This window comes from Cucumis melo, chromosome 4, assembly GCF_025177605.1.
Source record: "Cucumis melo cultivar AY chromosome 4, USDA_Cmelo_AY_1.0, whole genome shotgun sequence".
Lineage (NCBI taxonomy): Eukaryota > Viridiplantae > Streptophyta > Magnoliopsida > Cucurbitales > Cucurbitaceae > Cucumis > Cucumis melo.
In genome coordinates, this window is record NC_066860.1 from 1,768,764 (window position 1) to 1,792,195 (window position 23,432).

The 23,432-nt window shown below is 31.7% G+C and overlaps 3 protein-coding genes across 7 annotated transcripts; 2 read left to right on the top strand and 1 right to left on the bottom strand.

Annotated features, from left to right (window-relative positions):
- Positions 1-896: 896 nt before the first annotated feature.
- LOC103503638 (phosphoglycerate mutase-like protein 1) lies at positions 897-5,938 on the top strand. 5 transcript variants are annotated; one of them, XM_008467906.3, is made up of 11 exons: positions 897-1,145; positions 1,299-1,354; positions 1,456-1,519; positions 1,670-1,777; positions 2,019-2,098; positions 3,244-3,406; positions 3,863-3,937; positions 4,042-4,130; positions 4,941-5,060; positions 5,413-5,457; positions 5,566-5,938. In XM_008467906.3, the coding sequence occupies exons 3-11, from the start codon at positions 1,460-1,462 to the stop codon at positions 5,660-5,662; spliced, it is 837 nt and encodes a 278-aa protein (XP_008466128.2). In that variant the 5' UTR covers positions 897-1,145; positions 1,299-1,354; positions 1,456-1,459; the 3' UTR covers positions 5,663-5,938. The 5 variants fall into 5 exon arrangements, with proteins under 5 accessions (XP_008466128.2, XP_008466126.2, XP_050939520.1 ...); XM_051083563.1 differs by having other exon boundaries at positions 1,023-1,145; positions 1,456-1,502; XM_008467904.3 differs by lacking the exon at positions 1,299-1,354 and having other exon boundaries at positions 976-1,145.
- Positions 5,939-6,122: 184 nt separating this feature from the next.
- LOC103503637 (uncharacterized) lies at positions 6,123-11,438 on the bottom strand. The gene is made up of 11 exons (XM_008467903.3): positions 11,141-11,438; positions 10,849-11,064; positions 10,674-10,769; positions 10,077-10,165; positions 9,841-9,969; positions 8,936-9,050; positions 8,458-8,542; positions 8,263-8,372; positions 7,478-7,626; positions 6,952-7,048; positions 6,123-6,736 (listed from the first exon to the last, which is right to left on the bottom strand). The coding sequence occupies exons 1-11, from the start codon at positions 11,219-11,221 to the stop codon at positions 6,437-6,439; spliced, it is 1,467 nt and encodes a 488-aa protein (XP_008466125.2). The 5' UTR covers positions 11,222-11,438; the 3' UTR covers positions 6,123-6,436.
- Positions 11,439-16,816: 5,378 nt separating this feature from the next.
- LOC103504008 (oligopeptide transporter 4-like) lies at positions 16,817-22,046 on the top strand. The gene is made up of 6 exons (XM_008468430.3): positions 16,817-17,320; positions 17,417-17,514; positions 18,510-19,082; positions 20,058-20,310; positions 20,380-20,562; positions 21,113-22,046. The coding sequence occupies exons 1-6, from the start codon at positions 16,817-16,819 to the stop codon at positions 21,731-21,733; spliced, it is 2,232 nt and encodes a 743-aa protein (XP_008466652.1). The 3' UTR covers positions 21,734-22,046.
- Positions 22,047-23,432: the final 1,386 nt, after the last annotated feature.

Sequence of the window (23,432 nt, forward strand, 5' to 3'; positions counted from 1 at the left end):
ACCCCGCAAACTCCAAACTATTCATCCTCCGACACGTGCCTTTCTTATATATATACATACATTAGTATTTGGTAATTTAGAGAGCTTCTTATGTTATCGTAGTTTTCACTTTATCATACTTTGATTTTAACATTATTGGTAACTATAATAAATAAGAGTATTTTTAAATTAAATTAAATAAAATAATTATAATATATACCAAAATTTTTGAATTTTATTAATGATAAATATCGATTGAATTTGAAATCTTGCTATATTTTATAAATATTTTGTCAAATTTATCATTTTTGACAATTTTTCTATTAATAAATTTTTTATGAATTATATTAGGAGTGTAACGATATTTTTATAAATTATAAAATATATTTAAGTCTACCAAGGATAGATCAATATTTGTATATGATCTATCAATGATAACGATAGATTTATATCGTATTTGTAATCTTTTTAGAATGCCAATATATATTGTTAATATCTTGAATCTAATTGTTATATTTAAAATTGTTATAATATATAATTTATGTTCGAGGAGTAGATTATTCTAATTTAGGTTATAATCAGCCGTTACGCAACTTTACTGCAACCCCACAATTTCTTCTTTTTTATATATTTAATATTTAATATATATATATATATATTAAATATTCAAATTTCTAAATTTCAATTTCCAATTTTCAAAAATACATTTTTTTATTAAATATATTTTGAAATTTTAAATTCCAATCTTTAATTTTTTTTTAAAATATATATATTAAAATATATATTAAATATTTAAATATCAAAATTTCAATTTCCAAAAGAATATTTTCTTATTAAAATATATTTTTCAAATTCCAATTTTCAATTTAAAAAAATATTATTCTAAATAGAGATAATTATAGTGTAATTTTTGGGTAATCATGAAAAGCTATGAAATACAATAATGTTCTCACACGAGTGTTGTGTTGGGGATTTATTTATGGCTTAAATGGCGCGCCTTTGAAACTACGATGCTGCATCCGTCGCTATATCTATATCTATATATATATATATATCACCATCCTCGATTTTCTGAAAGCAATTATTGTGGCGCCAATTCTCAATTTCTCCTCACTCCATTGGTCTTGAAGCTTCATCGCTACGTTTTTCCTTCGCCGTCGAATTTGGTTCTGTTCCTTCAACATCTTTTACGGTTTTGTTCTTATGCGATATGGCGTTACTTTTGATGCTGATTTTTATTGAAATTTCATAGAGACTATAAAATGTGGTTGATTCTGCGGAATTGTTGCGATTATTGATGTGGATTTCTTTTTCTTCAGAGCTTCTTTGTTATTTCTCGTTGACTAGATCGATTCTGATTTTGATTTTTTGAAGTGTGAGACCTCGAATGAATTTCTGTTCTACTCTGCGCATGAGATTTTTTTGTTCCTGAGATGTTTTTGTTTGATTGTTTTGGCTTTCTATTTTGGTTTGTAGATATATGGACTCTGCAGGAGGTCTGAGTTTGTACCCGTCGCACCGTTGTAAGACTATTCACCTGGTTTGTAACATAACGTTTCCACTCTCGTACTCCTTTTGAAGTCGGCGATTTTTTTTTTTCTTCTTGAATTTTAATCTGTAGTTGTACATGTGAGTTCATAGCTGTTTCTTTCCGTTCTTCAAGCATTTGAACTTTGCATGAAATTTACAGGTGAGGCACGCGCAGGGAACTCATAATGTTGCAATGGAAAAGGATCGCAGTTTGCTTCAATCTTATGATTATTTTGATGCTCAACTTTCCCCTTTAGGATGGCAACAGGTATGTACTTATAAGTTAAATTATACCATTCTCTCTGAAATCTGTCATGTTATCCATATTTTTCCAACATATGAGAGACTACATACTGAAATAAAACATTTAGAAAGGGAAAAACGGTCATCGATTCGATGTACTAAAAACATTCGTATGGCTAGTTTAATCATTCACCCTCTTCATAAAACACGCACCGACACTCTGTTCTAAGATCCATAATAATATATTCTCTTTGATATTGGAACAGGTTGACAATTTGCGGAAGCATGTGCATTCATGTGGAATTTCAAAGACAATCGAATTAGTCATCGTCTCCCCGTTGTTAAGGTATGGAATGGGTAGAAGCCAGCACACTTTAGTTATTTATTAAAATAGTCATTTGCTTATCTTGAAAATTTGGATTATTTTATGGATTTGTGGTCTCATCTATTACTGTTAATAAAAGGCTCGTTTCCATTTCAAAAAGACAAAAAAAATGGTGATCTCACGCTTACTTATTAGAATTTTTCTGTTTACTTTATATCTTACCTCTGGGATCCTAATACTTGCATGTTCGTCGTTTTGTAGTAGAAGTTTATTTCAAGTTGTTTCATACACCATTTTTTTTCTCTTTTTGCGGTATGTTTTTGGTACTTTCCAAGATCTTGTTCATTCAGTTTTCACCCGCCAAATTCCAAGATCTTATTAATTTTATATTCAACGGAATCAAACATAAATTAGGGAATAAGGATATTGAATTGACAACTGCACTATGCATATGGCATTAACATTACTTTAAGGGCAATAAAAGATAGCCTAACTGAGAGGATATACATATTTATTATTCCTATCAGAAGATCGAATCACCTAGATAGACGTGGAGTAGAATAAAGACACAAAATTCAAGCTCGAGCCTTTCATTTAATACAATACACCTGTTTGATCAGTTCAGTTCCCGCCTTTCATTAATCACTTTCCTTGATAGGTTTTTAATATATTTTATTACCAAAAAGATAATAGTAGCTAAATGAAAATTGTAGTGGCAATAAATGCAAAGATTGCTCACTTCCTTAATCTCGTTCTATAATTAATGAGGATAAGATGATAGATGTTAATAACGTAGGCATTAGTAACTCGGGGTGCTGTCCCATTAAGATGTTTCACTGGTAAATTATATCAGGGCACTCGAACTTGATGTACTGAAGCGTATTAAAAACAAATTGAAATATCATTAAGAAAAGATGTTTGATTGTCATTAAGAACTGAATTCTGTTTAACTTGTATGTTTAATTCTGTCTTATGTTAGGGATAAATTTTACGTTTCTTTCCCTCTGAATGATTGAGCTAGTCTCTTTTTTTTTCTTCCTCCTGCTCTCTGGAATGAAATGTCATCTTACATGATTTGATTCTTTTTGTCCAGCTGGAGGACTCTCGTTTTCTTGCTCAAACTAATTAAATGTTTCTTATTTCAACCATCAATGGTTGCACTGTAGGACAATGCAAACAGCAGTTGGAACCTTTGGTGGTGATGAGTACAAAGATGGTATAAATGCTCCTCCATTAATGGTAGCAAACGTTGGGGGCAGCAACCATCCTGCAATTTCAAGCCTTCACTGTCCACCATTTTTGGCAGTAGAGCTTTGCAGAGAACGTTTGGTATGTTTCATAAGTTGAACTCGAAATTCAAGATTTCATTTTGATATTTCTGACTTCTTAAATCACCAATTGACCAAACAAACTTAAGTTGATGGTTGACAAATTTAATATAAAAGGTTAACATGAAACTATTGAGTATCTGTGGCAGTTTCAGATAAAATGTTAGCAACTAATATTCATCCTGAATCAATACATAAATTTAAGCTCTCAAATTCTCAAGTAGAAGTAATTTTGACGAGGGAAGAGGACATATATAAGTCGAACAGTTAGCTTGAAATGCTTTCTAGATAAATAACGGAGTTATTTGCCTTCACGTGCAAAAATTATCTACATGAGGATATAAGCTGAACAAGAACTTGAACTGGTTTAGTTTGCTATGAATTAAAAAGCTAAAAGTAAAGATTGTCCCCTGTTTTTCATATTATGTGATGTCGAATGATTATATTCATTGTACAGGGTGTTCATCCATGTGATAAGAGGAGAAGCATTAGCGAGTATCGGACACTTTTCCCTGCAATTGATTTTTCCATGGCAAGTTAAACTGCTTTGCTGGATTATGTTGCTGTAGTTTGTATTTTTCGTCTCTTTTTTTTTAAGACCAATTTTTTGATAGAACATTTCTTCATTTACTCTAGATTGAACATGATAATGATGTCATGTGGACACCAGACAACAGAGAGACAAATGACCAGATTGTAGCAAGGGGACTGAAGTTTCTGAATTGGTAAATGCTCACTTTATTTATTTGAAATATCTACACGTTTGATTATATATTTTTTAAAGGCTTACACCAGGAGATTAAAAAACCAAGTGCAAATAATTGGAAAATGAGAGAAGACATAATCAGTTTAAGTAATGTTGGCAATGATGCAGTTCTCATACCTTGGTAATCTTTCCTAGTGGTTATTATATCGCCCATTATTTTCGATTCAGTCATTATATTTCTGTTTTTTCTCTCCATTTTGTCGCCCCCTCCTCTTGGTTTCTGTTGTAACTATCTCCCTTGATCGGTGTCTCTTTGGTTCATCTTACTTCTCGTTTTGGGTTTTTCTGCTGTACTCTTTGGATATTTCATTTACCAATGAAACTATTTCTTATCCAAAGAAAAAAAAAACTTCAAATATAAATCTCATTTGTCCTGTTTTCTTAACTTTTATTTTTGCACGTTAGTATTACTTGGTTGTCTCTTGCAGTTAAGGAGTTCTACCATGTTGTCTCTTCCTTTCATTAAGGAGAAGAAAAGTTGCTTCCAGCCAGTAATCTGCATACTGTTGAATCCATTTCACTTGAAAGAATAAGTTGAGAAATAGTTTCGATTCGTAGCTACTTTACGACCTTCGTTAATGCCTTTGAATGGAGACTAGTTCATTACAGTTACATCTATGCTGTCATATGTTGAATTTTCCAACTCTTTGTAGGCCCTTTCTATGCATTATCTCTAGGGAAAAAATAAAATAAAATTCTGCATCTATTCTGTGTATTGGCACTCACAACTCTTAGATTCTTTTATACCCTGTTTTTTTGTCCTGGCCAGGCTGTGGACTCGGAAGGAGAAAGAGATTGCAATCGTCACCCACAGTGCGTTCTTATTTGAGCTTATGAAATGCTTTGGAAATGACTGCCATCCATCTATAAAGAGCGAAATCTGCAAATAGTAAGCATTTCATTGATCTGAATGACAATTTCTTAGGCAGCACAGCAGAACTAGAGAATAATTTTTCAAAAATAAGTTTGAATATAGAACTTGTCAGTTAGGAGCTTCAAATCTGTGCCAAAGTGTACTTTTTTTTTATGTAATATGGGTTAGGAGACTTAAACCTTAAACACTCACGGTCACTAACATACTCATATGTCAATTGAGTTAGGCTTGCTTTAACTGTTTATATCATACTTGAATGGTGACATTTTGATGTGCGATGCCAAATGTGTTTTTTGTATTATACATGTTGTCACATTCCCTAGAGTTGCATTCAATTTTAACACATGAAATTTACACCAATATGCAGTTTTACAAACTGTGAGCTTCGATCCATGGTTATTGTTGACAAGAGGTAAGTAAAAACGTTTCTTGTCCAGTTCTCTCTTGATCACCTTTTCGTACAGTTTACTACTTTTATTTGGAACACAAGATTTCATTTTATCAGACTCGCTATTTTCAGTATGACAGGTTTGGATATCTCAAGGACTAATTACCCTGGCAAAATTCCTCGAGGCCTCGATCTTCCCAGTGACGTTGCCACAGAGAAGCAACCATAGAGAGGAATTACAAATGATGTTGAAGCTTGAAGAAGATGAAGCTTGTGAACGCAAGGAATGTGGTATTTTTCGATATTCTTAATTCGCTAATCTTAATTCAATTATATCATTTCATTTTTTGGAGGCTTTTTTTACTTCAAAATTCAGTTAGGCATTATTTAGGCCATGGCTTCTTGTCTCCAAGACACATGTTTCTGTCCATATTTTCATTAGTTGTGGGTATATGTGCTCTTAATTTTATTTAAAGGTAATAAAGTTTACGTCTTCCATGTGCAAGCTTTCTATTTTGATTTGACCATTTAAGGAGAATGAACAACCCATGAGACTTCGACGTCTCTATAACCTGAAGCCAACAGTTCTTTTTTTACATGCCCTAACAAGATAATAAATAGAGCAATACAATCGCATTTGGAACCATTAGAAAAGTATAACTTTAAGCTTATATGAGTTAACCAATCAGTTACAAATAAAACTTTTTATTATAATCGACAACCGTAAAAAATATTTATAAAATATAACAAAATTTTAAATTCTATTCATTATAAATATTTTCATACAGCTGAAATATGGAAAAGGAAGATCGATCATACTATTTATTACACGCATAGATAATAATCTATTTTGATCTAGTCTAAAGTAGATAATGTTATATTTTGCAATATTTTAGTTTATTTTGTTATTTTTAAAAATAACCCTATTGAAAAACCTATTATCATCTAATGGCATTGGCTATCAAAATTTGTGTAACAAAGATAACAAGGTTAAGTTAATGAATCATGACCCCATCATGAAAAGCAACACAAAGCCAATGATAACCGCAATGATAAGGACGAAAACAGCTACCATAATATTAATACCACTTGACTTGCCCGGCGAAACTACGTCATTTCCCGTTCTCGTATCATCATTTATGTTGTTCTTCACTAAAGAAGTCTCGGTCGACTGGAATGGGGTGGCCACATCCCTAAATAACTCTGTAGAGAAGGAAAGAGCCTCCTTTTCTGGTTCAAGAACTGATTTCATGTCCATCGATGCTTCCATGGACATTAATTCAGTGCAATGTTCTTTTAAAACCTACATTGAAGTTCGATAATACAGAAGTTAGCAAAAAGAATTTAATTCCAGGAAACAAATGTGATCTAGAACGCAGTTTAAACTCACAAATTTCAGCTGCAAAAATGAGTCTCAAACTATCCAAATAAATCAAAAGTTCGAAAATTTCAAATTAACCAAATGCAAGCACCAAGGACGGTGGCCGCAAGGGAGAGGAGATGAGGAAAAGTGAAGACCTCAGTTGTTTCAGATGGTTGCAAGTAGTCGCAAATGTAAATGTCTGCCAACCAAGGAATAAATACTCTTCGAGGAAATGAGAGATCACACTTTTTCCTGCAAACCGAAAGCATACAGAAACTGACATCAAGAGTCAAGATTGGAACACTCAAGAAAATGAGAGTTTCATACCCACTAATATCTAAAGTCAGAAAATTCGAACACTTGGTCGACTGAACTGCCAATAGCATCCGGAAGGTGTTCAAATCACTTTTGCACAGTGTATGATTTGAACACTCTTTTGTAGCACGGTTCATGGATTCTTTGTTTTTTTGTGGTAATTCAGAGAATCTGCTAGTTTGTTTAGTTTATTATATTCTTTCGTATCATCCCTTTTCTTGGACTCGTGGAAGTTCTTTCTGTTTTTTTTTCTGTTCTTTAAAAAAAGATCCACCACCAAAAAGTTTTAGACCAAAAACTTACTAATGAAAACATTTTTGGTTAATCATGGTGTCTATCCTTTTATGTACCATTGTACCTACATACCTTAATGAGTGAAGGAAGAGCTGAGAAACGTGTTGTTCTGATGTCATTTCATTTGCATCCCTGTGAACGTCATTAGATACATCTTTATCTGCATCTACCTCATCACATATTATGGCCAATCTACTTTGTAAACTTGTGATGATATCTCCCTGTGTGAAGAGAAAGCATGTGTCATTGTCATGGGCAAAATATGCAACAACCATTAGTGATAGAGCCCTACTGTCTTGATCTTTTACATTGTCAACCAAAAGTTGACCCACAGTTCAGATGTTTTTATGTCACACCAATCACCATGTGGAAGTGATTATCACTAAGCAAATTGACTTTCATGTCTTTTGTGAATAAAGAAGTCTGACAATGTATAATCCAGCAAGCACATTTCACTGAACATTGTGAGCTTCGAAGTTAGGGAATGAATAAGAAGGCAGTAGTGAGGTGGAGCACGTAAGGGAACTTAGGTTCATTTACTGAAAACAAGAAAAGAAATTTCGAAGAGATTTTGTAGATGGAAGGAAGGAGGAAAGATTTGGACATTTGAAAATCAGATTGGAGGATAGTTGAAGTAACTTTTATGGGAGATAGTGATTCATAATCCATTTCCATCGTACAATTGTCATAGCAGACAGCTAGAAGTTTCAATTTGCAATCGATCAATCAGATATCAGCTCATTGCATAGGAAAGCGTTCAGAATAGAGCATACAAGACTTTTATGACTTAATGTACTAGGCAAAAAAATATTTTCAAGATGATGTCAAGGAAATAATATTAAACATGTAAACGTTACCTTTATTTCCATTACAGCTTCGGAAATAGGCTCTTTCGAATTCAAATAAGCAAAAGAACAAACAGAGCCTCTAAAGACCATGATACCATCAACATCTTTTTGGCTGGACGCTGTACAAAACAATTTAAAAAAGAAGTTTGAACAAAGAAAAGAACCCTAAAGAACATTTAAATATAATAAAATCAACCAGTAAACCTTCAAAAGACGTATTTTTCAGGAATGGTAGGAGTAGTTCAATTTCATGCAAGTCCCCTATAATTGAAGGGTCATCGCTGACAACCTGGTAAGAAAGAAGAGAGATGATGGTGGTCATAAATAATTGTTAAACCAAGGCAAATGAAAGAATTATTAAAAAATTTAAATAATTATTTGCAAAACCAAAGAAAAGCAAGTAAAGAAAGTATTTTTCTTTTCCTTACATACAAGAAATATAAAAGAAAGATCCATGCATGAGATTCATCAAATGCTTCCTGGATGAAACCCACTATATCCCCCAGAAGGGGTACATCATTCTTTCCCTAAACACCATTGGATGAACACGAACCACCTTTACCAGCTTTAGCACAGTTTGATATAATCTCCAGAAAATACGTTGAATTTTTTTTTCTGTGGTTGCAAAAAGAAGGTCCTAGATCCTACTTGTAGGTTTGAGAAGCAAAATTATTCTACTAACCAGATTTCCGTCAACCACGGCCTTTGCACCTTTTAGAACATCAGCTTGAATGGAAATTCCATTATGAATTACATCTATTAATCTTTGGATATTTGATGCCCTCCAAACAGGTATCCTGGCAAAAAGTAGCAAGATACAGACAAAGGAATATTCATACTGAGAGGTAGATTCGAGATTGTTGCAAAAGTTTTAGGAAACAACAGCAAGCATACAGTTCGAGATCAAATTTAAATTTCAGTCCATGAGTTTTCATCTTTGTGTCCATTTCATCTTTACGCTTTCAAACCCTATGATTTCTAAGGCTTCAGAGATGGGATTAAATTAGCTATGCTAGTTAAAGTAACAAAAGCTAACTGAATATTATTTTCATGAGTTTTATAAATATTTCTAATATTGAAGTAGCATAATTAATTTTACATGTTTAATTAAGCATAATTTCCTAATCAGTTGCCCTCCCCAAACCCAATAGCTAGCCTCCAACTATTAGGCTGTGTCTCCCCAAACGAATTCACTACCAACCTCATATCTATTTCCTTTCTCTCCGTAAGCGCATAAGTGATAAAACAAATTTCTGCAAACTTCCTGTCTCTACTTTAGATTCACATATGTACAGGATATGTGCTCCATAGGTGGAGTGCAAGGTTTTTCTTTTTGCGCCCATGGCCTAATTAGGGATATAATGGAACACGTCCCTAGAACTTGATTGTCCTAAGACCTCAAGGTGGAAAAATTCAAACACGTCTATCATCAGGAAGAAAGCTTCCCCATTTTCTAAGGGTGGAGAAAGGTTCACATGAATACCTTATTTTAGGCCACTAGCAACAAAGAATGAGAATAAATAATCTATATAGCTTCATATGAAAAGAAAAGAGGGGATGATATAGATATATAGTTAAGCAAGTTACCTCATATCAAAGTTGAACATACACTTAAACGTCTGAAGTGATGTTAAGACTCTTCCCATTTTAAAATCACAAGGACGCAAGCTGTTTGATGTGAGATTTGAAGTCAAAAAGAAATTCCTACATGTCCACCTGCCAAACTTGTTCATCAGCACATCAAACGTTTTTTATTCTTTGGGGGGGGGGGGGGGGGGGAGGGGAGTCGTGAGCTAAATATATGTGGATTTCGATGTACACACCTCCTTGGACTATAACAGATATGGATGAGGAGTCTTTCCTCCAAGTCATTGACTGAAAATGGTGCTGCTTCCGCAACAGCCTTTACAGCCTGCAAGAACCAATATATTTAATAGCATTTGAGGGCCTCTAGGCAGAATGAAACAACGATAATGCAAATATTTAGATAAAATCTCCATCCCCCATAACAACTGATTTTAATTTCAGTTTGCTCAACACTTATAAGATTCCAACTTCAAGTCTCTCTCCAAGTTGTCCCAGCAGCTAATAATGGAGAAATCTCTAGAGAGAACCACATTCCAGACTCGGGGAAAATTCATCAGAAGGCCACTCATTGAAATGCCGCTCCAATACAAAACATCACTAGGTTAACGTTAGCTATGTAAATTTTACCACAAATCCATGATGCGCTCACCGCAAAGGTTTGAATATTCGATACGAACAGAAATTCGATAAAGCAGCTTAGAACATCAGTTCAATTGTCATGCATTCCAATCCAAGGACATTATGCACGAGCATCATAACCAAACTAACCAATGTAAAGAGACAGTAACTTCAACAATAAAATCTACATGTTGAGAAAGGTTTGACAAGGATACCTGGCAAAGCATTAGGGTTGAATTCTTAACCGCCAGTTCACTAGCCCACACATAAATGCCAATCACCTTCACACCACCCGGTAGCATTCTCCGAACCTGGAATGAAAATGATATCCAGACCTCTTTTACAAACTGAGATCCCAAAAATATAATTACAAAAGATGTTAAAGTCGACCTGTCGAGCATGTTCAGCAACCCAATCCATGTCGATAACCAAAGACGATGAATCGACAGCTGGAGATTTTCCTTTCGATCCCTTCTTCTTATCGTCTTTAATGGCGCCGACGAGGGAACAAGCCGCCTCTCCGGCATCGTTGAGAGGAGTTGGGACCAAATCGAAAACGAAACCTCTATCTAATGGAGAGCTAAGTCGTCCGATCACAAGGCCGATCTGTGAACAAAGAAAACCATAAATGTCAGTGACAAAAACCTAATGAAATGGTTGAAGCAAAAAGAGATAAAAGAACCTCAGATGGAATTGCGGACTGAGCGAGGCGATTTTCGACGATTTTGAGCCGTGACTCTTCTCCGACCACAGTTTTCACCATTATAGACTGTGGCGGTGCTTCACCGCGGCAATTCAGATGGCGTTTTCTTTATTCAGCCCTTCCCGCCAGTAATCGCTCGGTTCGTTTCTTCCACTGCATTTATGGTTGACTGACTCCGCCTTCAGTTGGGCTATGGCTTTAGGTGTGGCTAATGTCGATCGAACAAACACCGACCCCGACACTAAAACAAGCATCAAGCTAAGTATGCGACCGAACCATTGTTAAATGATGCTTTATATATATATATATATATATATATATAATTTTAGTCCATACAGTTTTATTAAAATTTAGTGAATATAAAATATTTTCTGTGTTTAGATTGTTTTTAAAATAATTAAATTTGAAGAAAACATTAAAAAAAATTGAAGTGTTTTGATAACTTTTCAAAATATAAAAAATGAGATTGAAAAAAACCTATTTTAAAGAAAACAAGAATAAAAATAATCTTTCAAGATATATTTTAAAGAAATTATTCAAAAGAAAATGTAATATTTAAAAATATATTTTTCCATAGATAATTCAAATAAGTTTTTATTTAAAATTTAGGCTTTAAATCTAGTATATTTGTCTTCGAGATCAATTTTAGTCTTTCAAATAGTTATAAGTGGCTTGACCTAACATAACAACTGTAACCGTAAAAACTAATGTTACACGACGCCTGATCCATTGACCTTTTAGTTATTAAGACTACGATTTTTTTTTTTTACTTTTACCACTAGACTAAATCATGATAATTAACATGATGGAATTTATATTAAATTAAAGTATATTGATGACGATAACAATTTTGAACTAAAGTTCATCTTTATTTCTCCCTATGCTTTATTTCAAAAGCGTGGGATGAAAGATCGAACATCTATCTTTAAAATGATAAGTCATACTAACTACCACTCAACACTTTGCAAAATTTAAATTATCTCGTCATCAATATACTTTAGAGAAATAAATATAAGGTTTGTTTCAAAATTTTGAGGCTCAAAGATAATTAGTACAACTCTTCCATTTTAAAAATGAAAGTTGAATTCTTTGTTACACAATTGTCTTATTTTATTTTTAATTGTCATTTTTAATTTAGTTACTAAAACATTTCACTATTTTCTTACATGAAAGTTATTTTTAATATTGAATGAAATTGGATTGAAGTTAACTTTGAAAAAATAGGTTTAAGGTTTATGAGAAAGTAAATAAACTAAGAAACACATATACATTAAAAGAAAAAAACCCTTTAAAATACATAACTCCCTCTAAAATATATTTGTTGTCGTATTCTTTTTTAGCTCCAATTTTCTAATTGTTATGTTCATGTTTTTGTCGTTTACCTTAATTTTGTAGACTCACATGTATAATATATATGAAAGATCGTTTTCAATTATAACAAACTAAAGTATTTTAAAAAATATAGCAACATTTTAGATTATAGTCATAATAGTCAGATAAATACGGATAGACAATGTTTACAATTAATAGAATCTAAAGTTTTGCTACATTTTGTAAATATCTATAGTACTTTAGTCATTTACGATAATTTGTCAAATTTAATTTATAATCGTGTTACCTTTTTTTCTGCATTTAATTGCATTATTAGTTAACTTTGATTGTTAAACAAAAAAGAGAAATTGGTGAATCAAATACATATATTCAACTTTTAATCGTCAAATGTCAAACTTACTAGTAGAAAGTGAGCTAAACTAAGAACATTGACATAATCTCCATTTATTGAGGTCGAAGATTCAATATTTTTCTCCTAGATATCATACATGAAAACATTAATAATCAACTATTACATGTGTTTATTAACAAATCAATTTGTATCCATAAAGCAATGTCGGATATCTTTGACATATTTAATTCTTACCTATGAAACAACATCGTACTAAGTATTTTTCTCATTAGTAATTAATTGTTTTACCAAATTATATTAAAAATTGTTTAACAAATCTTTATCAACACACCGATGAATGAAAATGATGTAAACAAATTATTTCCCATCAACACCAGCGTGTAAATGCAAACACGAGGCGTAGATGACGCCCAAATTTTCCTTAAAACAAACATATAACAGCTTGATGAAATCAATTTTAATATTCCACAACGATACAAATACTTTGGAGGATATTTCCCATGCAAATTATTATTATTTATGTTTGTTATATTATGTTTGTTAAGTTCAACAATGGCAAGATAAAGGCCAAATCAATCCACATTTGAAAAGGCAATAATATTAAAATTATTATATTACAAAATATCGGGGTTCTTTCAAAAATATTAAAAAAAAAAAAAGTAAAATATTTACACTCTATACAACAATTCAAAAAACGGAGAAAGCTTCTTTGGATATGACTACAATTTATATATCTTTTCAATCCTATCGTTTAATTTTTGTTACATTTGGCTACTTCAATCTAAATGATTTTTTTTCAAGATTCTTTATGCACGATCTTTTATTTTTTTTACACGATCTTTTAGATTTTGCTATTTTTTGTACACAACATAAAAAAAATGAAAGATGAAAGAAATCGTAGCGAAAAAAAGAGAAAAAGTAGAAAGACGATGAAAAAGTGAAAAAAAAGAGGAAAAGAAAAAAACAATGGAAAAATTAAACGATGATGATAGAAATAAATTGCAAAAAAAAGGAAAGAAGAAAGACGAAATATCAAGAGTAAGACGATGAAAGAAATAACAGGAGTAAAACGAATCGCGAGGAAGAAAATAAAGATGGAAGGACAAACTTGTAATATTTAAAAAATGGCTAACTTGATGGCTTATACTCACAGTAAATAGTTTGGTATCTTGTTACATTTACAAAAGTTTTCTAAAATATTTATAAATATAGTAAAATATCATTGTTTATTAATGATAATAAAGGCTTATAGATTATAATCATCTATCACTTATAGATGTCGATAAATGTATGTCATTGTTTTTCATCGATGGACAATGATATTTTCATATATTCGGTATTCTGGGAAGCAATTTTGTCTTATTTATTGTTGATTTTTTAAAGAAAAAAATAGTAATTATTATTTTTCACTCCATGGATTTTGAAAACATTGTCCACAACTTTTTATTTTTGATTTTTTAAAGAAAAAAATAGTAATTATTATTTTTCACTCCATGGATTTTGAAAACATTGTCCACAACTTTTAAGAAAAATGTTATAACTATTTAATCAATTCAATTGTTAATGTATATACTGTCAGTTGGGAAATTTGATTCTATTTTTTATGTATTTTCCTTTCTTTCCATGTAGAATTATTGCACTTTGCTACATTTACTTGTGTAATAATTTGAATGACAAGTGTGATTTATTTGATAAAATAATCGTATCCGAACTTTGAGATTTTATCTTCTTTCATCGTCAACAAGCACACATATTTTGCTATTGACTTTGTCGTTTAGGACCATGATGTCTTGCCATATCATGTCGCAACCATATTTAACGAATTTCGTTTTGCTCTATTCGATGAAGTTGATCTAAATCCTAAATCATCATTGGCCTACCTTAGTTCAAGATCTACACTCTTATCCACTAATGCTGCCCTTACCTTTGTTCACTAGAGTATTGTCGACAAGTATTCTATGGTATGGAACAAACTCTCCACGACTCTAGCTCACCACATTCAAATTTGCGGTAACTCAAATTAGTTGAGTTTACTTCCTCCACACATCATACCACGTTATTACTCATTCAAACTCCATGTATTATTATTCTTCTCATACATATATAAAATACCAATAAAATGACAATAGTACTTGAAACCACATATCAAAAAATAACTTAACATAACTCAGTATATGTTATTAATCACAAAGTCAAAAGATTCACATTTCAACGACCTTATAAATTAAAAAACTACAAAAAAAAAATAACAATAAAAATAGATAGAATTATAATTAAAGAAAAATTGTTAAAAATATAATATTTTAAAAAATAATCATATTTTATAGAAAAATCAAGTTAGTAATTTTGTTATTTTTGTATAAATAATTTATGAATTTCGTTAAAAATTCCATTTATGAGAATATAAAATAACATATATTTTCAACCTAATTATTACTATTGTCGTAACTCTCATGGGTTTCAACTTTTGATTCGATGGTTCCCAGGTTAATCGGCCGGCATTAATGTCCCATCCGTGTAATCATCTTCGATGAATTAATGAATAAATGGGCATAAAAATGACACACAACCAATTATTTTTCATAACCCTTTGACAAATCATGAATGAAAAATACCTCTCTCAAAATATTAAGGAAAAAAAAAGAGTACAGACAAATTTATGTTATTAAAAGTTGTTCTCTAGATGTGGATGTCTGATATTACTATCAGAATTAAGTTTTATTATATTTACCATTCATTTAATTAGAATTTTGTTTGTAATATTTGTTGGCAACATCAATAATATATATATATATATATATATATATATATATATATATATATATATATATATAGATACATACATACAGTTCTCTCTCTCTCACTTGACAACTAGGGTAATAGATTATCATGAACATATGTTAAGATAATTTGCATGGAGGCCTCAACGCCCGTTTATATCGAGACAATGTTTATTATATTATAACACAGAAGAAATATTGACAAATATTAACCGTGAGAAATTTTAAATCATTATTTGTTAATACTTTAAAATTATTTCAAATACTAAAATGATTAAAAAATATTTACAAATATATCAAAAATTTCAAGATGATAGAACATTCTATTGAAACTTTTTATGTAATTGAAAAATTACAATGCAAACATCAAAAAACATTTAATAAGAATAATAAACGTCAATCTTCAATTTAAAAGGGAAATTAAAATTTTATAATCTCATTTCCAATTTGCTATAAACTATTTCAAATTATATCATAATAAATTAAAATATAAGTTACCTACAAAAATTCTTAAATTTGCGGAACGTAAAACTTCAACGATACTTTACGTAAAATAAAATATTATTTAACATATATTGTAATTTGATATTTCAAAACTTATATTAAAATATAAAATTCGATAATGTGAAAGGGGTACGTGTTCCACTGGCCTCTATGTAAATCCATCGATGTTTGTAGCCTCTACTTTTTAATAATTTATATTAAAAAATTATGGAAAATAGTACAATCATAAAAATAATTTAAAAACATGGCACAATAACTCTAAATATAATAAATATTGACCAACCAATATGTAGAATTTTTTAAAATTTAAATCTTACCTTCTAATGCACATATTTCAATAGCTTGCAGCAGTTATCAATTAATAACACATTTTTTTCAAATTGAAAGTTACCAAAAATAACAACTATCATAACTATGGATGATATTCATTGATAGTTACTATCAATAACAGTCACTGATAACACATTCCTTCAAATTAAAAGTTATGATCGATAGCAACTATCGATAATATTCATGGATAATAATTATTAATAATAGCAATGGATGGCATTTACCAGTTTTTATTTATCTCCATGAAATATCTAAAAACATATAATAATAAACAAACAAACAAACCATCAGCTCTCTACTCCACTACTTAAACAAGACAGAGGCAGATTCTCAGATTCCTTAATCGCAATCGGCGCCATGGGGACGGAGGTAACAGAGACGCCGTTAACGGTGGACGAACTGTTAGAAAAAGAAGATATTTCTCCAATAGAGCAAGTCCGATTAACGGTAGCAACAACCGACGACGTGACACAACCGGTATGGACGTTTCGGATGTGGACGCTAGGTTTGATATCATGTTGCGCTATGTCGTTCGTGAACCAATTCTTCAGTTACCGCAAAGAGCCACTGGTGATCACTCAGATCACCGTCCAGGTGGTATCGCTCCCAATCGGAAGGTTCATGGCGGCCACTCTTCCCACCAGAAAGTTTCGGATCCCCGGGTTTGGGTCAAAGGAGTTCTCGTTCAACCCGGGTCCGTTTAACATGAAAGAGCACGTGCTTATTACAATATTTGCCAACGCTGGAAGCGCTTTCGGCAGTGGGTCGGCGTATGCGGTGGGGATTATTACCATTATCAAGGTTTTCTATTGGAGGACCATTTCTTTCTTTACCTCGTGGCTTCTCGTTATCACTACCCAGGTGAATTTTGGAAAGAAAAAAAAGAACTTTAATGGAAAAGTATTTGATTCAATTTAAAGATAAAAATCGTGAGATTTTGTTGGATTGGTGTTATAGGTATTAGGTTACGGGTGGGCGGGTTTGATGAGGAAGTTCGTGGTTGAGCCGGCGCATATGTGGTGGCCGAATACTCTCGTGCAGATTTCCCTTTTCCGGTAATTAACTAAAGAAATATTTTTTTTCAACAAAATTTTCTTTTTCTTTTTTCATTTAGAATATTTTAATATTTATCCGATATTAAACAGTGAGAAGATTATTCTATACCGTAAATATTAAACAGTAGTTAAATTGTGAATAATTTGATCAACAAAAATACAGAGTGCACAGATACTTAATTATTGCTTTTTAATTGATATAATTTATAATTTTAATTTTAGTCCCCTTTTTTCTTTGGAAATTTGTCAAAAATGGAAAGATTGATAACATATTTATGATTCATGTGTATTGAATTTTGTTTTTAATGATTTTTCAGTAAATAGTTTTTTTTTTCCTATTTTTCAAAAATCTCTAATTCTGTTTGTATGGTGCGATAAAATTTCTTAAATAATTTGTTTGTGTTGTGATGATTTTATACTAACTATATGAACTATTCATGAGGTTTAATTTAGTTGAACTGTATATATAACACAAAATTCTTTTTTTTTTCTCTCTTTTAAATCATAATCATAAGATAAAATTTGCAATTAAGCACGAAGAGTATTAATACTTTCCATAAATGTTAAGCTTAAAAATTCAGTTAACTAATGATAATAATTCTCCTAAAAGAAACACACAAAAATCTCTTTATTTTTCTTACAGACAGAAGTGATGAGTTTTTCTTACTATAACAAGTAGGGATGAACTCATCTTTCCTATTGTTAAAATTTTGTTTAATAATAATTTTGTTTTTTTGTTTTTAATTTTTAATATTAAGTTTATAGATACCACTTTTAGTTTCAACTTTATTTCTTTGTAGTCTATATTTTATGAAATTTAGCTATATTTAAGAAATATGCACGTAATGATAAAACATAAAAGGAAAATAAACTTAATTTTAAAAATGGAAATGGTTCACAAGTAGACCTAAATAACTTATTATTCTTTTAACATATTACTATAAATTATTTTCTTGCAATTTTTGGAGAAAGAAATTAAATTGAGGCAATGGCAGGACATTACACGAAGAAGAAGAAGAAGGCGAGAAGCGAACATCACGTATAAAATTCTTCCTAATAGTTCTTACAGCCAGTTTCACATGGTACATATTCCCAGGCTACATCTTCCAAACCCTTCAAAGCATATCATGGGTCTGTTGGGCCTTTCCCCATTCAGTAACGGCTCATCAACTCGGCTCGGGCTTCTCAGGCCTCGGGTTCGGTTCATTTTCTCTTGACTGGTCCACCGTGGCTTCGTTCTTAGGCAGCCCTCTGATCACCCCGTTCTTCGCCGTCGTAAACATCTTCGTTGGCTACGTGGTGCTCATCTACGTGGTGATCCCTACTGCCTATTGGGGATTGAACGTGTTCAATGCCAAAACGTTCCCAATATTTTCATCGGATCTGTTCACTTCGAGCGGGCAGGAGTATGATATAACTTCCATTGTTGATAATAATTTTGAGCTAAACACGGATGCGTACGGGCAAGTTGGAAGGGTCAATTTAAGCTCGTTCTTTGCTATTACTTATGGCTTTGGTTTTGCTGCCATTGCCGCTACTCTTACCCACGTTGCTTTGTTTCATGGCAGGTCAGATTTTTAATTTATTCATTATTATTAATTATTCTCTTACGTTAAACTATTTTTTAATGACGTTAAATCTATTTAGTTTTTATGATGAAAGATCATATTCATTATTTGTTGAATTGAGTTCACATTGATTTATATCGTAACTTTTAAAATAATTAAATGAAATTTAATTAGCCTTTTTGAAAGAAATATATAACAACAAAACAATATTTGAGAAACCAAAGCTTGCCTATTTGGGTATATTAGTTTGCCTATTCGGAGAAAATACAAATTGATTAGTTTATGTTGCTTTTTATTTAAAAGGAAATTGAACCCATTGAAAGCAAAATATTAATAACAAAAAATCATTGTAATTGATTTTGTCATAAAGTATAATAGTTTGTCCATTTTACCATTTTTGACAATTCCTTCTAAACATTATAATACTATGTATATTTGTTATTATTTAGACAAATACAAGAATAAAAAACAAAACATCTATTTTAAAAGTTAGATATATAAATTTTTTTAAAAAAAATCCAATTTTAAAAAGGAACAAAACGACACATCCAAAACAAAAGCTAAAATAAAAATGGAGAATGGAAAGAAAACGTAAAGAGAAAAAGGCAAAGAATTGACAACCATACTGAATCAAAGACAAAGAGATCATTGGTTTTGTCATTATTTATTGAATATGGATTTGTTTCTCTACTTCTATAAAATTAACAGTAAGTTTGTTTGGATTTTTCGTTGGTCCCAAAACCAACAAAATCATACTAAATTAATCACTAGAAAAATAAATTAGAAAATCAAACCATTAAATGTTTGCTAAGATTTTTAAATAATTTAAGATAACAAAAATTTTTGGTCTATCGGTGATGTTTTGATTCATTTTGTAGCATTTGAATCGTAATAAATAATCAATTTTTTTTTACTTAATTTATAAAACTAATTACTGGTTGTAACATCATCATTATTGTGATTATAATATGTTAGGGAGATAGTTAGAAAATTCAGAGCTTCATCAGAAGGGAAGGAAGACATCCACACAAGGCTTATGAGGAGTTATAAAGACATTCCATCCTGGTGGTTTCATGTAGTGTTATTAGTGGCAATAGCCGCCTCCCTTGCGCTTTGCATTTTCTTGAAGAAGGAGGTTCAGTTGCCTTGGTGGGGTCTCCTTTTTGCAGCTGCCCTTGCTTTCATTTTCACTCTCCCAATTAGCATCATCACAGCCACCACTAATCAGGTAATTAATTAACCAAAAACTTTTTCTTTTCTTTTTAATTTTATACAAAGAATTGAATGTATGGTGCAGACTCCAGGGCTGAATATTATAACAGAGTATTTGATGGGAGTGATATTGCCTGGAAGGCCAATAGCCAATGTATGCTTCAAGACTTATGGATATATAAGCATGGCCCAAGCAGTTAGCTTTCTGAATGATTTCAAATTAGGGCATTACATGAAGATCCCTCCTAGGTCCATGTTCCTTGTTCAGGTACCACTCTTCCTTGAAATTAAATTAGTTTATTTTGATATAAAATGCTAATTTTATTCCTTAAATTGTTGAAAAAAATAAATAACTCTTTTTTTCCTCTGTCATCAATAATGGGTTTTCTAACACATCAATGATATGACATCAAACATGTATATTAATATGTGACATGACATGTAATCAAGGTATATTTAATTGAAGTCAACATCATTTTTGGAATATACAAACTTTCCACTATTAGACATGGAGTACCAAAACTTTCACACTCATGCTCTGTATTATATCGTTGATTTTGGTCTGATTGGTTAGGTTCTTTGTTTGTCTTGTTTTTAGTGGTTTTGAGTTTGGCTTTTGTGTTTGGAGTCGTCGGAGGGGCAGTTTTGTGCATTATTTTGGGAAGGGTCGAATTTTAGTAGATATTTTTTGTGTTGACGTACACAATTGTTGATAGCTACTTAGATAAGGAATGAAAGTAGTATAGAAAATTTTTGGAACTACAAATCTCCTTGTGGATCAAAGAATTAACAGCCTTTTAAAATCCACGTGTACGCAGCTGATTGGTACAGTAATAGCTGGGACAATAAATGTGAGCGTTGCATGGTGGCTTTTATCAAGCGTGGACCAAATATGCCATCAAAGCGCTTCCTCAAACAGCCCATGGACTTGTCCAGGCGACCGAGTTTTCTTCGACGCGTCAGTCATATGGGGTTTAGTCGGCCCAAAACGAATATTCGGCTCTCAAGGAAACTACCCAGCTCTCAATTGGTTTTTCCTCGCTGGTATCCTCGGCCCTTCCCTCGTCTATCTCCTCCACCGAATTTTCCCCAACCAATCCTGGATTCCTCTCATCAACCTCCCCGTCCTCTTCGGCGCCACCGCAAGCATGCCTCCAGCCGCGCCGATTAATTACAACTCATGGATTTTAGTCGGCACGATCTTTAATTACTTCCTCTTCCGGTACCGGAAGAAGTGGTGGCAACGTTATAACTATATTTTGTCGGCGGCGTTGGACGCCGGCGTGGCGTTCATGGCGTTGCTTATTCATTTTACTTTCGGTGTTCGGAATGTGCATATGAATTGGTGGGGTTCTAATCCAATTGACACGGATCATTGTTTGCTTGCTAGTTGTCCCACTGCTAAAGGCGTTGTGGTTGATGGTTGTCCCGTGTTTTAACTTAAGTGCTTTTGTTGAATTGAATTCTCCGATGTGTGGCGTATTTGATTTGATTTTATTTTATTTTGTTGGTAAATCGATTGTTTGTAGTGATTTCGACATGTCGTTTGAGTGTGAAAAATGTAAGCTAAGTTGAAACTTTTCCTTTTCCCTCTTCGTTTAAGTGTCGTTTGAAAGTTGAAACGCAAAGTTTAATTTGTATTAAAAGTTCAGAAGGGTTGTATTGCAATTGTGAATCATATTTATTTAGGGTTATGATTTTGGTTGTTTGTTTGATTGGTAAGTAATTTTAAGTATTTATGGTTGAGAAGGATTATTATTGTACTATTTTATAAGAGTTGGAAATTAATTATTGTTTAATTTCTTATTCAAAAACTATTATCCTTTTTTATATATATTCTCGAAGGAAATATTTTGTCTGGTGTGTTCTTTAGAAAAAGAAAAAATAACCCATAATTACCTTTTCTGAGCGATTTTCTTTTGATTACACTCCTTACTATCACGAGTACACGCTTGAGTAGAGAAAGTTATTCCACTAATCTTTCCTCAAGCGTGAGTAAGGAAAGTTGTGTTCACCTTAGGAAGCAATTGACATAAGCGATTTGGCACCAAAGCACACCAACGATAATTAATCAACATTTGTTTTTCCAACGTGATAATTGATTCTTGAATTTTTTTAAGGGTCTAAATTGATCCTCTCTAAATTTCTTATTTTATTTATGATATAGTAATTTGATTTTATCAAATATAATGTCTAAATAAATATTTAAAATTTGAATTTCTAGGTGAATGGATAAATATATATGATAATTTTTTTAAAAAAATGAAGTACAAAAACTAAATTTGCAAACGTAAAAAATGGATAAAAATCTAAAGTAAGACTCAAATGGTAATTACCATTATTTTGTTTGAATGACACATCTAAGAAAGAGATTACAATAGTATCACTAAATCGCGTTCACGTTGACAATTATTATTGTGTATTTTCTAACACTTAGTTATTGATATCGAAACTCACTATAGATTGTAGTTTTTTTTACTTTGTTTGTTTCTAAAAAACACGATAGTAGAGAAGTTTTGCGTTCAATTTGTTAGTTAATGATATATAGTTAACTAATGCCTTCATCTATTAATTTAAACTTTTAGGTCAATCGTGATTTAAGATATTAGAGTTTTATCGAAACTCACTCTAGATTGAAGTTTTTTTTTTTTTTTGCTTTGTTTGTTTCTTTTGTTTCTAAGAAACTCGATAGTAGAGAAGCTATACGTTCAATTTGTTAGTTAATGATATATAGTTAACTAATGCATTTATCTATTAACTCAAACATTTAGGTCAACCATGATTTAAGAAATTTAGCACACTAGTAGAAAAAGGGCCTACAATGACAGTTAAATGCTGTCATTAAAGGTTTTCGTGACAGTTTTTTGCAGTCATTGATGCGGCAGTCATGGAAAGTATTTTATGACAGTTGTATAAACTGTCACGAAATGTTGTTTCAATGACATATAATATCTATCACGAAAGATGAATCTACCTTAGTTGATGGTCGATTTAGATCAATATTTTATATATAATATATTAAATATTATTTAAAATAATTCAAAGTGCATAATGGCCTTTTACACTAGAGAATAAATAAAACCTCAAATAAACAACCAAACCAAAATACATAAATGAAAAATAAAATAATAATAATAA

What these genes read in the sequence shown, in the direction of transcription:
- LOC103503638 (XM_008467906.3), top strand. Translation starts at nt 1,460, where the DNA reads ATGGACTCTGCAGGAGGTCTGAGTTTGTACCCGTCGCACCGTTGTAAG. An exon ending in CCCCTTTAGGATGGCAACAG is followed by an intron (nt 1,778 to 2,018) that starts GTATGTACTTAT and finishes ATATTGGAACAG; the next exon opens with GTTGACAATTTGCGGAAGCA. An exon ending in ATGGTTATTGTTGACAAGAG is followed by an intron (nt 5,458 to 5,565) that starts GTAAGTAAAAAC and finishes CGCTATTTTCAG; the next exon opens with TATGACAGGTTTGGATATCT.
- LOC103503637 (XM_008467903.3), bottom strand. Translation starts at nt 11,221, where the DNA reads ATGGTGAAAACTGTGGTCGGAGAAGAGTCACGGCTCAAAATCGTCGAA. An exon ending in CAACCCTAATGCTTTGCCAG is followed by an intron (nt 10,166 to 10,673) that starts GTATCCTTGTCA and finishes TGGTTCTTGCAG; the next exon opens with GCTGTAAAGGCTGTTGCGGA. An exon ending in ATCTGTTATAGTCCAAGGAG is followed by an intron (nt 9,970 to 10,076) that starts GTGTGTACATCG and finishes CAAGTTTGGCAG; the next exon opens with GTGGACATGTAGGAATTTCT.
- LOC103504008 (XM_008468430.3), top strand. Translation starts at nt 16,817, where the DNA reads ATGGGGACGGAGGTAACAGAGACGCCGTTAACGGTGGACGAACTGTTA. An exon ending in GTTGCTTTGTTTCATGGCAG is followed by an intron (nt 19,083 to 20,057) that starts GTCAGATTTTTA and finishes ATAATATGTTAG; the next exon opens with GGAGATAGTTAGAAAATTCA. An exon ending in GGTCCATGTTCCTTGTTCAG is followed by an intron (nt 20,563 to 21,112) that starts GTACCACTCTTC and finishes ACGTGTACGCAG; the next exon opens with CTGATTGGTACAGTAATAGC.